Source organism: Salmo salar, chromosome 01 (assembly GCF_965601325.2).
Source record: "Salmo salar chromosome 01, fSalSal1, whole genome shotgun sequence".
NCBI classification, from domain to species: domain Eukaryota; kingdom Metazoa; phylum Chordata; class Actinopteri; order Salmoniformes; family Salmonidae; genus Salmo; species Salmo salar.
In genome coordinates, this window is record NC_138291.1 from 11,681,660 (window position 1) to 11,695,227 (window position 13,568).

The 13,568-nt window shown below is 48.5% G+C and overlaps 1 protein-coding gene across 5 annotated transcripts in view; it reads left to right on the forward strand.

Moving 5' to 3' along the window:
- Positions 1 to 13,568, forward strand: part of LOC106612640 (ribosomal protein S6 kinase 2 alpha) — an 87,536-nt gene that overhangs the window by 37,787 nt on the left and 36,181 nt on the right. For 2 of the 5 annotated variants that reach the window (XM_014214121.3, XM_014214344.3), the window contains exon 1: positions 11,768 to 11,921. The exons of the other annotated variants lie outside the window; for them this stretch is intronic. In XM_014214121.3, the coding sequence (XP_014069596.1) occupies positions 11,874 to 11,921 (48 nt within the window). In that variant the 5' untranslated portion in view covers positions 11,768 to 11,873. Of the gene's footprint in view, positions 1 to 11,767; positions 11,922 to 13,568 lie in introns of those variants that run through there. 5 annotated transcript variants of the gene reach the window in all.

Sequence of the window (13,568 nt, forward strand, 5' to 3'; positions counted from 1 at the left end):
CTAACCACTAGGCTACCTGCTGGTTACTAGTCCCACGCCCTAACCACTAGGCTACCTGCTGGTTACTAGTCCCACGCCCTAACCACTAGGCTACCTGCTGGTTACTAGTCCCACGCCCTAACCACTAGGCTACCTGCTGGTTACTAGTCCCACGCCCTAACCACTAGGCTACCTGCTGGTTACTAGTCCCACGCCCTAACCACTAGGCTACCTGCTGGTTACTAGTCCCACGCCCTAACCACTAGGCTACCTGCTGGTTACTAGTCCCACGCCCTAACCACTAGGCTACCTGCTGGTTACTAGTCCCACGCCCTAACCACTAGGCTACCTGCTGGTTACTAGTCCCACGCCCTAACCACTAGGCTACCTGCTGGTTACTAGTCCAACGCCCTAACCACTAGGCTACCTGCTGGTTACTAGTCCAACGCCCTAACCACTAGGCTACCTGCTGGTTACTAGTCCAACGCCCTAACCACTAGGCTACCTGCTGGTTACTAGTCCAACGCCCTAACCACTAGGCTACCTGCTGGTTACTAGTCCAACGCCCTAACCACTAGGCTACCTGCTGGTTACTAGTCCAACGCCCTAACCACTAGGCTACCTGCTGGTTACTAGTCCAACGCTCTAACCACTAGGCTACCTGCTGGTTACTAGTCCAACGCTCTAACCACTAGGCTACCTGCTGGTTACTAGTCCCACGCTCTAACCACTAGGCTACCTGCTGGTTACTAGTCCCACGCTCTAACCACTAGGCTACCTGCTGGTTACTAGTCCCACGCTCTAACCACTAGGCTACCTGCTGGTTACTAGTCCCACGCTCTAACCACTAGGCTACCTGCTGGTTACTAGTCCCACGCTCTAACCACTAGGCTACCTGCTGGTTACTAGTCCCACGCTCTAACCACTAGGCTACCTGCTGGTTACTAGTCCCACGCTCTACCCACTAGGCTACCTGCTGGTTACTAGTCCCACGCTCTACCCACTAGGCTACCTGCTGGTTACTAGTCCCACGCTCTAACCACTAGGCTACCTGCTGGTTACTAGTCCCACGCTCTAACCACTAGGCTACCTGCTGGTTACTAGTCCCACGCTCTAACCACTTGGCTACCTGCTGGTTACTAGTCCCACGCTCTAACCACTAGGCTACCTGCTGGTTACTAGTCCCACGCTCTAACCACTAGGCTACCTGCTGGTTACTAGTCCCACGCTCTAACCACTAGGCTACCTGCTGGTTACTAGTCCCACGCTCTAACCACTAGGCTACCTGCTGGTTACCGCTCTAACCACTAGGCTACCTGCTGGTTACCGCTCTAACCACTAGGCTACCTGCTGGTTACCGCTCTAACCACTAGGCTACCTGCTGGTTACCGCTCTAACCACTAGGCTACCTGCTGGTTACCGCTCTAACCACTAGGCTACCTGCTGGTTACCGCTCTAACCACTAGGCTACCTGCTGGTTACTGCTCTAACCACTAGGCTACCTGCTGGTTACTAGTCCCACGCTCTAACCACTAGGCTACCTGCTGGTTACTAGTCCCACGCTCTAACCACTAGGCTACCTGCTGGTTACTGCTCTAACCACTAGGCTACCTGCTGGTTACTGCTCTAACCACTAGGCTACCTGCTGGTTACTGCTCTAACCACTAGGCTAGCTGCCTCCCTGGTAGGTGTTTTTCTCTGTAGATGGGTTGTTCCACCAATTCGGTGCCTTTCTGAGAAGTGTAAAAAGATTATAATTTATTTTTTTAAGTGTTCCCATCTCAAGAGGTTAGTTAAATAAAAAATACTGTAGTAAGTGCCAAATGAGTGTGTAACGGGGTTGAGTGTGTAACGGGGTTGAGTGTGTAACGGGGTTGAGTGTGTAACGGGGTTGAGTGTGTAACGGGGTTGAGTGTGTAACGGGGTTGACTACGTCTTCTTAAATCAGCCATACATTCCCCTGTGACGGGGGGAATTGAAGCTTGTGTGCAACAGTGAGTGGCAATTGAATGCAAGCTTCAGAAATTTTTATAATTGTATTTTTTTCTTTACAACATTTCTAGCCTGTATCAAAAGGTAACAGGGTTGATGTGTTTATGCTTGACCCACTCAGTTTTCCACCACAAAACACCAGAAAATGTCCAAGAACAGTAGAACCACTGATTTAACTATTCATGTTCAATGTTTCTTTTGAAAAACATTTTAAGAAATAGTTTCACCATATTAGAGTTCAGTTCACCGAACAGGGTTGACTTTAAAATGAGGGATATATGTGAAATAATCATCTTTGTCAAAGCAACAAAATAACTTGGGCTTTACAATGACGGTAAAAACATGGAGAAATGTTGTGATTAAGTGGGTTAAAATCTTCCTAGAAGTCAGTATGCACAGAGAGACATAGCAAGTCTTCATTCATAGAAAAATCTGATTTTATCGAATTCTCTGTGTGTGTGTGTGTTCATTTAATATAACAGGGTTTTAAGATTCAATATTGGTGCACAATTTCTACATAAAATATCATAGCCTTCAGCTTTGAGCTGAAGGCAATGTGCAGCCTGGTTTAGCCCAATGTGCAGCCTGGTTTAGCCCAATGTGCAGCCTGGTTTAGCCCAATGTGCAGCCTGGTTTAGCCCAATGTGCAGCCTGGTTTAGCCCAATGCTGCAGCCTGGTTTAGCCCAATGTGCAGCCTGGTTTAGCCCAATGCTTTGAGGGCCATGGTCACAACGCCCACTACTACTCAACCCCCCTGTCGTGTGGTCTGGCTCAGCTGACCTCTGTTCAGCACCTTCACATTGGTTATGTTCTTGCTGCTTTTATTTTTAATGGAGTCCGTCTGCATTTGAAATCCGACTTGGCCAAAGTTTCTTCCCTTCAGCTATGGTCTTCGACTCTCCACCGTCCTCACTGTGTGCTTTAACGCTTGTTTTTTTTCTCTCTCAACGGTCTTAGATTTATACCACCAGGGTGTGGCCCGGAGCACAGTACACTAACCTTTGACCCGGGTTGCCGTGGCAGCAGCACTGTTGTAGTTAAACGCCTCGCCTCCTAAGGCTAAACACACGATCTACATCCAAATGTAGTCTCAACTGGGTCAGTCACTCTGGACTGCAGCCATATCTATACCAAGTCATTACTATGGGATTTACAAGCCATTGAGCGATCCAAAGGCTGCTATTTGATTGTGTCGGCTGTAGGAGAGAGAACTACCAGCTGGGTGAGGGAGAGCGGGTAGCTGGGTGAGGGAGAGCGGGTAGCTGGGTGAGGGAGAGCGGGTAGCTGGGTGAGGGAGAGCGGGTAGCTGGGTGAGGGAGAGCGGGTAGCTGGGTGAGGGAGAGCGGGTAGCTGGGTGAGGTAGTATTTGGTATAAGGGAGTTCTAGATGGAATGTTTCTGTAAACACTACATATGGCCTGCGTTTTCAAATGGCTCCATATTCCCTATATAGTGCACTACTTATGGTAAAAGGTAGTGCAGGGAATAGGTGGCCATTTGGGACTCAGCCAGGCAGAGAATGTCATGCATCACTTAAGAAAAGGTGGAATGGCTGTCTGGTTAAATATTTTCTGTGTGGAGGGAACTTCCCACTAAGCTGGGAGTTGAAAGGCAATGGGTACATGGTTGTACTGTCTGCATGTTCATTTTTAATGTTTTATTTAACCTTTATTTAACTAGGCAAGTCAGTTAAGAACACATTTTTATTTACAATGACGGCCAAACCCTCCCCTAACGCGGACGATGCTGGGCCAATTGTGCGCCGCCCTATGGGACTCCCGATCACGGCCGGTTGTGATACAGCCCGGGATTGAACCAGGGTTTGTAGTGATGCCTCTAGCACTACAATACAGTGCCTTAGACCGCTGCACCACTCGGGAGAAGGCACCGGGTAGTGTTGTACTGTCTGTATGTTAATGTTGAGGCTGACTGGAATCTGAAGAGTGGGGAGGAGAGACACTATTAGGATTGTAAGGATTTGACCCTGGTATAAAGCTGCTTGTCTATAATTTTCCCCACGGTGGAGTTGTCTGGTATAAAGCAGCTTGTCTGGAATCTTCCCCACAGGGGAGATGTCTGGTACACTATATATACAAAAGTATGTGGATAAGTCTTCAAATTAGTGGATTAGGCTATTTCTGCCCCACCTGTTGCTGACTGGTGTATAAAATCAGTACACAGTCATGCAATCTCCATAGACAAACATTGGCAGTAGGATGGCCTTACTAAAGTGTGACTTTCAACATGGCAGTGTCATAAAATTTCTGCCCTGCTAGACCTGCCCCGATCAACTATAAGTGCTGTTATTGTAAAGTGGAAACGTCTAAGAGCAACAATGACTCAGCCGGGAAGTGGTAGGCCACACAAGCGAACCGAACCGCTGAAACGCCTAGCAACACTCACTACAGTTCCAAACTGCCTCTGAAAGCAACGTCAGCACAATAACTGTTTGTCGGGAGCTTCATGAAATGGGTTTCCATGGCCAAGCAACCGCACACAAGCCTCAGATCACCAAGCGCAATGCAAAGTGGCGGCTGCAGTGGTGTAAAGCTTGCCGCCATTGGATTCTGGAACAGTAGAAACGTGTTCTCTGGAGTGATGAATCACGCTTCACCATCTGTCAGTCCAACGGACGAATCTGGGTTTGGCAGATGCCAGGAGAACGCTACCTGCCCTTATGCATAGTGCCAACTGTAAAGTTTGGTGGAGGAATAATGATCTGGGGCTGTTTTTCATGGTTTTGGGCTAGGCCCCTTAGTTCCAGTGAAGGGAAATCTTTAAGCTACAGAATACAATGACATTCTACACGATTCTGTGCTTCCAACTTTATGGCAACAGTTTGGGGAAGCCCTTTCCTGTTTCAGCATGACAGTGCCCCCGTGCACTAATGCTCTTGTGGGTGAATGGAAGCAAGTCCTAGCAGCAATGTTCCAACATCTAGTGGAAAGCCTTCCCAAAATAATGAAGGCTATTATAGCAGCAAAGGGGGGACCAATTCCATATTATTACCCATGATTTTGGAATGAGATGTTTGATGAGCAGGTGTCCACATACTTTTGGGTCCTGAAGTGTATAAAGCAGCTTGTCTGGAATCTTCCCCACAGTGGGGATGTGAAGTAGTGTTTCCTATGTATGTGTGTGTGTGTGTGGGAGACATGGGATGTGGGCTATGGGAGGTTGTGTGTGTGTGTGTGTGAGAGAAACATGGGACGTGTGTGTGAAGAGAATTGCAGGCTGCTGTGAGTCATATTCCATAGTAGTGCTTGATATACAACATCACTACATTTCCGCTGCAGTCAGCCCTTAGCCCTGCTGCGCTTTGTGATGACCTCATTGTTTACCTTACAACATCCTCATCTCCCATCGACCCATCCCGCCACTCCAGACATTACGCCCTCCTAATGCGCCACCATCCCCCCCCTTTCAACCAGCCCTTCCTCTAGGCTAATGTTACTGCTCTATTCCTGCTAGCGCTGCTACTATTATTATGACCGGTTCCACTACTTCCGCTAATACTACTAGTCACGTCAGCATTTTAAGCAGGTAATGCTAACGGCTACTAGCCGAATTGCTGCCTTTGCAATTTTTGCTCCATCACTATTGACATGTACCAACTAGCTGTTAGCCTATGCTAACTGAAGGTACTATTGCTAGCATTTGCATAGCATTGTTCTATTGTCTGTGGTGAGTACAACTGGGCCTGATCCCAAATGGACCCCTAAGCCATTTGACACGTGTCAGCAATATGGTAATAGATTAACTTTTCCCTCTGATAGGCTAGGTGGAAGTTTCACCATATTGTTTATTTCAATCAAATCCTCTGATCTCCACAAGTGCCCAGGGTTATACAGTATTATTGTTATTCCATGGAAGTGTGGGATCGAGCCTGGTTGAAGTTTGACATTTTTTTCCTCAGGGATTTTAAAAGGGTGTTTTTTATATTGTTCTGGACTTGTTTCTTCCTACTGTAGGCACTCTCATCTCAGCCCAAACCTCCCCCTCTACTTCCTCTCTCCCTCTCACCTCAGCCCAAACCTCCCCCTCTACCTCGTCTCTCACCTCAGCCCAAATCTCTACCTCCTCTCGCCCTCTCACCTCAGCCCAAACCTCTACCCTCCTCGCGCCCTCTCACCTCAGCCCAAACCTCTACCCTCCTCGCGCCCTCTCACCTCAGCCCAAACCTCTACCCTCCTCTCGCCCTCTCACCTCAGCCCAAACCTCTACCCTCCTCTCGCCCTCTCACCTCAGCCCAAACCTCTACCCTCCTCTCACCTCAGCCCAAACCTCTACCTCCTCTCGCCCTCTCTCCCTCTCACCTCAGCCCAAACCTCTACCCTCCTCTCGCCCTCTCACCTCAGCCCAAACCTCCCCCAAACCTCTACCTCCTCTCGCCCTCTCACCTCAGCCCAAACCTCTACCTCCTCTCACCTCAGCCCAAACCTCTACCTCCTCTCGCCTCAGCCCAAACCTCTACCTCCTCTCGCCTCAGCCCAAACCTCTACCTCCTCTCGCCTCAGCCCAAACCTCTACCTCCTCTCGCCTCAGCCCAAACCTCTACCCTCCTCTCGCCTCAGCCCAAACCTCTACCCTCCTCTCGCCTCAGCCCAAACCTCTACCCTCCTCTCGCCTCAGCCCAAACCTCTACCCTCCTCTCGCCTCAGCCCAAACCTCTACCCTCCTCTCGCCTCAGCCCAAACCTCTCGCCTCAGCCCAAACCTCTCGCCTCAGCCCAAACCTCTCGCCTCAGCCCAAACCTCTCGCCTCAGCCCAAACCTCTCGCCTCAGCCCAAACCTCTCGCCTCAGCCCAAACCTCTCGCCTCAGCCCAAACCTCTCGCCTCAGCCCAAACCTCTCGCCTCAGCCCAAACCTCTACCCTCCTCTCGCCTTATCACTCTCCCTCTTCACAGGTGGTGCAATAGACCTGAAACAGCAGGTCATTGTAACTCTACACCTGAGGATGATTCACCCAGCTCCACCTATGGAATTCTTCCAAATCTGTGCTACACACGGTCTTGTGGGGGGGGGGGGGGGACAATTTATAACCAATCAAAAACGATTTTCCCTAACCCTACCACTAAGCCTAATTCTACCTTAACCCCCTAGAAATAGCATTTGACATTGTGGGGACTAACAAAGATTTACCCGGTTGGTCAAACTGTTTGTTCAGTATTGTTGTGGGGAGTTCTGGTCCCTACAAATATAGTTAAACATATCCACACACAAGAACACAGTTGTCTGACCCCCCCCCCCCCCCCCCCCCCCCCCTCTTTTCTCAGCTGCTTTACCCACCTGTCAATCTCTCACTGCTGGGGCTGGTGGGAGGGGATTGTATATCTCACTGCTGGGGCTGGTGGGAGGGGATTGTGTATCTCACTGCTGGGGCTGGTGGGAGGGGATTGTGTGTCTCACTGCTGGGGCTGGTGGGAGGGGATTGTGTATCTCACTGCTGGGGCTGGTGGGAGGGGATTGTGTGTCTCACTGCTGGGGCTGGTGGGAGGGGATTGTGTGTCTCACTGCTGGGGCTGGTGGGAGGGGATTGTGTATCTCACTGCTGGGGCTGGTGGGAGGGGATTGTATGTCTCACTGCTGGGGCTGGTGGGAGGGGATTGTATATCTCACTGCTGGGGCTGGTGGGAGGGGATTGTATATCTCACTGCTGGGGCTGGTGGGAGGGGATTGTATATCTCACTGCTGGGGCTGGTGGGAGGGGATTGTGTATCTCACTGCTGGGGCTGGTGGGAGGGGATTGTGTATCTCACTGCTGGGGCTGGTGGGAGGGGATTGTATATCTCACTGCTGGGGCTGGTGGGAGGGGATTGTGTATCTCACTGCTGGGGCTGGTGGGAGGGGATTGTGTATCTCACTGCTGGGGCTGGTGGGAGGGGATTGTGTGTCTCACTGCTGGGGCTGGTGGGAGGGGATTGTGTGTCTCACTGCTGGGGCTGGTGGGAGGGGATTGTGTGTCTCACTGCTGGGGCTGGTGGGAGGGGATTGTGTATCTCACTGCTGGGGCTGGTGGGAGGGGATTGTATATCTCACTGCTGGGGCTGGTGGGAGGGGATTGTGTGTCTCACTGCTGGGGCTGGTGGGAGGGGATTGTGTGTCTCACTGCTGGGGCTGGTGGGAGGGGATTGTATGTCTCACTGCTGGGGCTGGTGGGAGGGGATTGTGTATCTCACTGCTGGGGCTGGTGGGAGGGGATTGTGTGTCTCGCTGGTGGGCCGGGGGTGGTGGTGTCTCACTGCTGGGCCTGGCGGGAGGGAGAGGGGATAGAAAACTAGAGACAGAACCCCTCTGCTTGAACACTGAGAGATCGTGGAGGGGAGAGGGGTATTCCTCTGTTCATCACCTGAATGATGGGGCCAGGGGACCCTGGCCTTCCGACAAGGCCCAGGCACTACTGTGTGTGAAAGGAACTCCTCACTGTGACCAGGGTTATCTCCTCTGTAATGATCCTACACTAATCTACTGTTACGATGACATCACGATGCCACACACACTAAGGTGAGGTAAGCTAATCGTGTGTGTGTGTGGGGGGGAGGGGTGAGGAAATCAGAATCAGTTGGCTACATTTTCAACATTAGCGAGTCAACAGGTTTTTTTTAGCACTGAATTGTTTGTTTTGAAGCTTTTTCATTCTCGTCTGAGCCAAATCCAGCTGACTCAGCGTTTCACAAGGTGGAGTTCATGTTGACGTGGGTACAAGTGCTCTCCATACAGTAGCAGCTCCATATGCATTCAGCACACTGTGTGTGTGATATAGATAGATCTATATTAGTGCACACTGTGAAAGCATTACTGTGAAGTGTTGATGTCAGACCTAGTTTCTGATAATGATGTGCTACATTTCAGGTCCATAGTGGATATATTATGCTCCTCTGGCTTGGCATGGCTGGAGTTTGGCTGGGAGCTGAAGTGTTTTGGACTGAGCACTTGTTCCCTCTCCCTCCCTCCCTCCCACCTCTCTCAGGGCTGGGGTCCAGTATTTGTTTCAACAATGAGATCCACAATGTGTGAGGCTGTACAGTTACTATGCACTCCGAGGGGAGGGAGAAGGAGAGGGGGGGCACCGAGCCGGTGCACTGAGAGGGTGTCTGTCAGACAACCTGGTACACGGCCCAAGTGGACCGTCTCATCCTCCCTTCTCTTCTCCTCGACTAGACTCCTTTCTTTGTCTCTCATCCCGCTCTTCATTTCCTTCTCTCTCCTCCTCTACCAGGCTGCCTTGTCTCTCTCCTCCATATCTTCTTCTCCTTTCCTGGTCTGGTGTCTTTAACGGTTTCTCACTTTATCTAAAGATCTAGTTCCATCTCTCCATTTCACTGTCTCTCACACTCTTCCTTCACCTTTCTCTCCTCCCCTGTGTTCTCTCGCTTTCTCTGCCTCCATATCACCCTGCCTCTTACATCTGTCGTTTTGTTGAGCTGGAACAGTAGGACCGTGTTCTTGGCCGCAGCAGCTCCACCTCTAGTCTTTACTGGTGTTATTCTCTATGGAGTTGGTTTCTGTTGTAGAGAGTAGACCCACACTGCCTCCTCATGGTGTTTATTTAGCATTACATCAATATGTGCACCACAATGGTGAAACGGCTTTCTTTACTGCTTGGGGACTTTGACAAAAGCCTTACCTCTACATTTCAAGGAAAATTCTTTCACTCCCATTAAACAATGACCCTTTTCACTGTGGTTTTTAACGGGAATGTTTTTTATTAAGAGGATTTAAAAAAAATAATAATAATAATGTTTACTTCATGTGGAAGTGGTTTTGAAGGTTGTTTTAGTTTAACACTAAGTATATTTGTGCTATACTTATGTCATTCCGTTTCAAACAATTCCCTCACACGAACTCAATTCCCTCTCACCATCTCAAGGAGATTAAAGCCGCCGAAAAGGCTGTATTCACAAATGTTTCGCTTCATACAATTTCATGTCTCTCATTGGGAGGCAAGTGCAATTTCAGAACAAAGTATTTCATCCAGCCTGTCAGCTTGCAAGTCACTTCCTCTCCTTCCTGTCGTTGCATTGCAGAAGGAAACAGAATTTAGCGTACTGGATCATGACCAGAGAGATCGCCAGCTTGTGTCCTGACAAACAAAATAGATTTAGCATTTTCTACATCTGGTTCATTGGCCATTCCCTTTATTGCTCTTTATTCAGTAGAGACATTGAATGAGTAAGTAACCTAAACAGAGAACTTGTCTGAAGTAGACTTGTCTGTAATTGTTCAGTGGCACTGATACAGCAATGGGTTTGTGTATTTTGCGAGTACATTTTTGTGTAAGCGAACAATGAAAGTGTGATACTTTTGTGTGTGTACTCCCCTTCAAATGAGTGGATTCGGCTATTTCAGCCGCACACGTTACTGACTGGTGAATAAAATCGAGCACACAGCCATGCAATCTACATAGACAAATGTTGGCAGTAGAATGGCCTTACTGAAGAGCTCAGTGACTTTCAACATGGCACCGTCATAAGTCATTGTGTCAAAATTCTGGCCTGCAAGAGCTGCCCTGGTCAGCTGTAAGTGCTGTTAGTGTGATGTGGAAACGTCTAGGAGCAGCAACGGAAGTGGTAGGCAACACAAGCTCACTGAACGGCAACGCTGAGGGCTGGAGCGCGAAGCCTGTAAAAATTGTCTGTCCTCTACCCGAGTTTCAAACTGCCTCTGGAAGCAACATCAGCACAAGAACTGTTCGTCGGGTGCTTCATGAAATGGGTTTCCATGGCCGAGCGACCGCACACAAGCCTAAGATCACCATGCACATAGCCAAGCGTCGCCGGCAGTGGTGTAAAGCTTGCCGCCATTGGACTCTGGAGCAGTAGAAACGTGTTCTCTGGAGTGATGACTCGCGCTTCACCATCTGGCAGTCCGACGGACAAATCTGGGTTTGGCGGTTGCCATGAGAACGCTACCTTCCCCAATGCATAGTGCTAACTAAAGTTTGGTGGAGGAATAATGGTCTGTTTTTCATGGTTCAGATAGTTGGAGGACATGTGACATTTGGTTTCAGGTAGGTTGAGGGATGTTCCAAAAATTATATTCAATTGAATGTTCTACTTCCTGGTTGCCATCTGGCAGTCCGGTGGACAAATCTGGGTTTGGCGGATGCCAGGAGAGCGCTACCTGTCTGAATGTATCCTGCCAACTGTAAAGTTTGGTGGAGGAGGAATAATGGTCTAGGGCTGTTTTTCATGGTTTCATAGTTCCAGTGAAGGGAAATCTTAACGCTACAGCATACAATGACATTCTAGATGATTGCGTGCTTCTAACTTTGCGGCAACAGTTTGGCGAAGGCCCTTTCCTGTTTCAGCATGACAATGCCCCTGTGCACAAAGCAAGGTCCACACATGGTTTGTCAAGATTGGTGTGGATGAACTTAACCGGCCTTCAGAGCCCTGACCTCAACCCCATCGAATACCTTTGGGATGAATAGGAACACCGATTGCGAGCCAGGCCTAATCACCCAACATCAGTGCCCGACCTCACTAATACTCTTGTGCCTGAATGGAAGCAAGTCCCCACAGCAATGTTCCATCATCTAGTGGAAAGCCTTCCCAGAAGAGTGGAGGCTGTCATGGCAGCTAAGGGGGGGAACCAACTCCATATTAATGCACATAATTTTGGAATGAGATTTGCCGTGCAAGTGTCCACATACCTTTGGCCATCGATGTAAAGCGTTTCTTCTCATGACTGCAAATATACATTTCTCTACCCCCTGACTACACCTGTGGGACGGACTTGAACATTCAGTCTTCTACTGGGGGTGAACATGTACATGCTCTTTGCATTTCCCTATTTGTGTGTGAGAGCTGAGCGTACTGCCCCATTTTGAGTGTCGCAGCATGTCTGTGTGTTAGTCGAAGTCAGAGACAGTGTGACATGGGAAGCTCTGATCGACAAGATGTGGAGACACATATTTCGCACCAAACAAGGTTTCCGCGTACCCAAGGCAAGTCTCAGACCCTCTGTGTTTTCAGCGTATACACATGGGTGTGGTGTATTTTAGAGGCTAGAGAAAAGGGTCCCCTGTGAGGACAGTGGGTTCGGAGAACTGAGAGGTAGGAAACACACGGTGGTGTCTTTTATGGCTGTAGTCTCCTGACAAGCCCCAGCTACTCATTATCTCTGTTTGTCACAGAGGAAAGAAGGCCAGAGTACTGTCAACTTGGACTCTACTGAAACCTCTAACCTTCACTTAAAATGAATTGTGGCATTCCCCAGCGTTGTGTTCTGTTTCCAAACTGAAGAAAACCCTCTGAAACAGGAACTTGGAGGTACTATCTACACTAGTTCAATAAGGAACACATTTTCCTTCTTTCATTTCCAACCTTTTGAAATGTTTTGCTAGCTACAACATGCTGGAGCCCTGAGGAACACAACCTAGCTCTCTGTGTGAGATATTAGAAGCCTGGCAAACCAAGGATAGTCTACATCGGACTAAAATAAACGATCTGTGTGGATGTTACCACTACAGCAAAAGGTTTTAGTTGGCACACCGTTTAAAAAAAAAGTGATTTATGTATTTGTATGCGTTTTGAGTTACCCTTCACTTTCCATTTGCTGTGAGAAGATTCACATTGTTTCATAATTCCACAAAGAAATTCCTTTACCGCTCGTCAGCACTTATGTGAAATCCTACGGAGTGTGCTGTCTGGTGAATTGCATTCATTTACAGCTTCTTGGAAGAGCGACTGTAACAGTTTTCCGTACTCGCTGATAGCTGTAGAATGTGTGTGTGTGGCTCAGTTGGTAGAACATGGTGCTTGCAACGGCAAGGATTGTGGGTTCGATTTCCTGGGGCCACCCGTATGAAAAATGTATGCACACATGACTAAGTTAATGTGGATGAAGGCTTCTACTGAATTGGAATATACAGTGCCTTCAATATATTCATACCCCTTGACTTATTCCACATTTCGTGTTACAGCCTGAATTCAAAATTGATTAAAACCATTTTTTTTTTAAATGTATCCTACCCATCTACACACAATACCCCATAATGACAAACTGAACCTGTTTTACATTTATTTTTCAAATGTATTGAAAATGAAATACAGAAATCTCATTTACATATGTATTCACACCCGTGAGTCAATACCTTTTTGTAGAAGCACCTTTGGCGGCAATTACAGCTTTGAGTCGTGTGTGTGTCTACGCTAATCTGAATTCAGGGATTTTCTGCCAGATGCTCAAGCGCTGTTAAATTAGATTGGGAGCAGCAATCTTCAAGACTTTCCACAGGGTTCAATTCTAGGCTTTGGCTGGACCACTCGAAGGACTTTCACATTATTGTTCTGTAGCCATTCCAGCATTGCTTTGGCTGTTGGAACATAAATCTTCTCGTCAAGGATTTGCCTGTATTTAGCTCCATTGCTACTTCTATCCTTACCAGTCTCCCAGTCCCTGCCGCTGAAAAGCATCCCCAAAACATGATGCTGCCACCAATGCGTCACGGTAGGGATAGTGTTAGATGGGTGACAGGTTGTGCCTGGTTTTCTCCGGACATAGTGCTTTGCATTCAGGCCAAAGAGTAACATTTGTCTCAACAGACCACAGTATTTTACCTGATATCAGTCTTTCATGTGCCTTTTTGCAA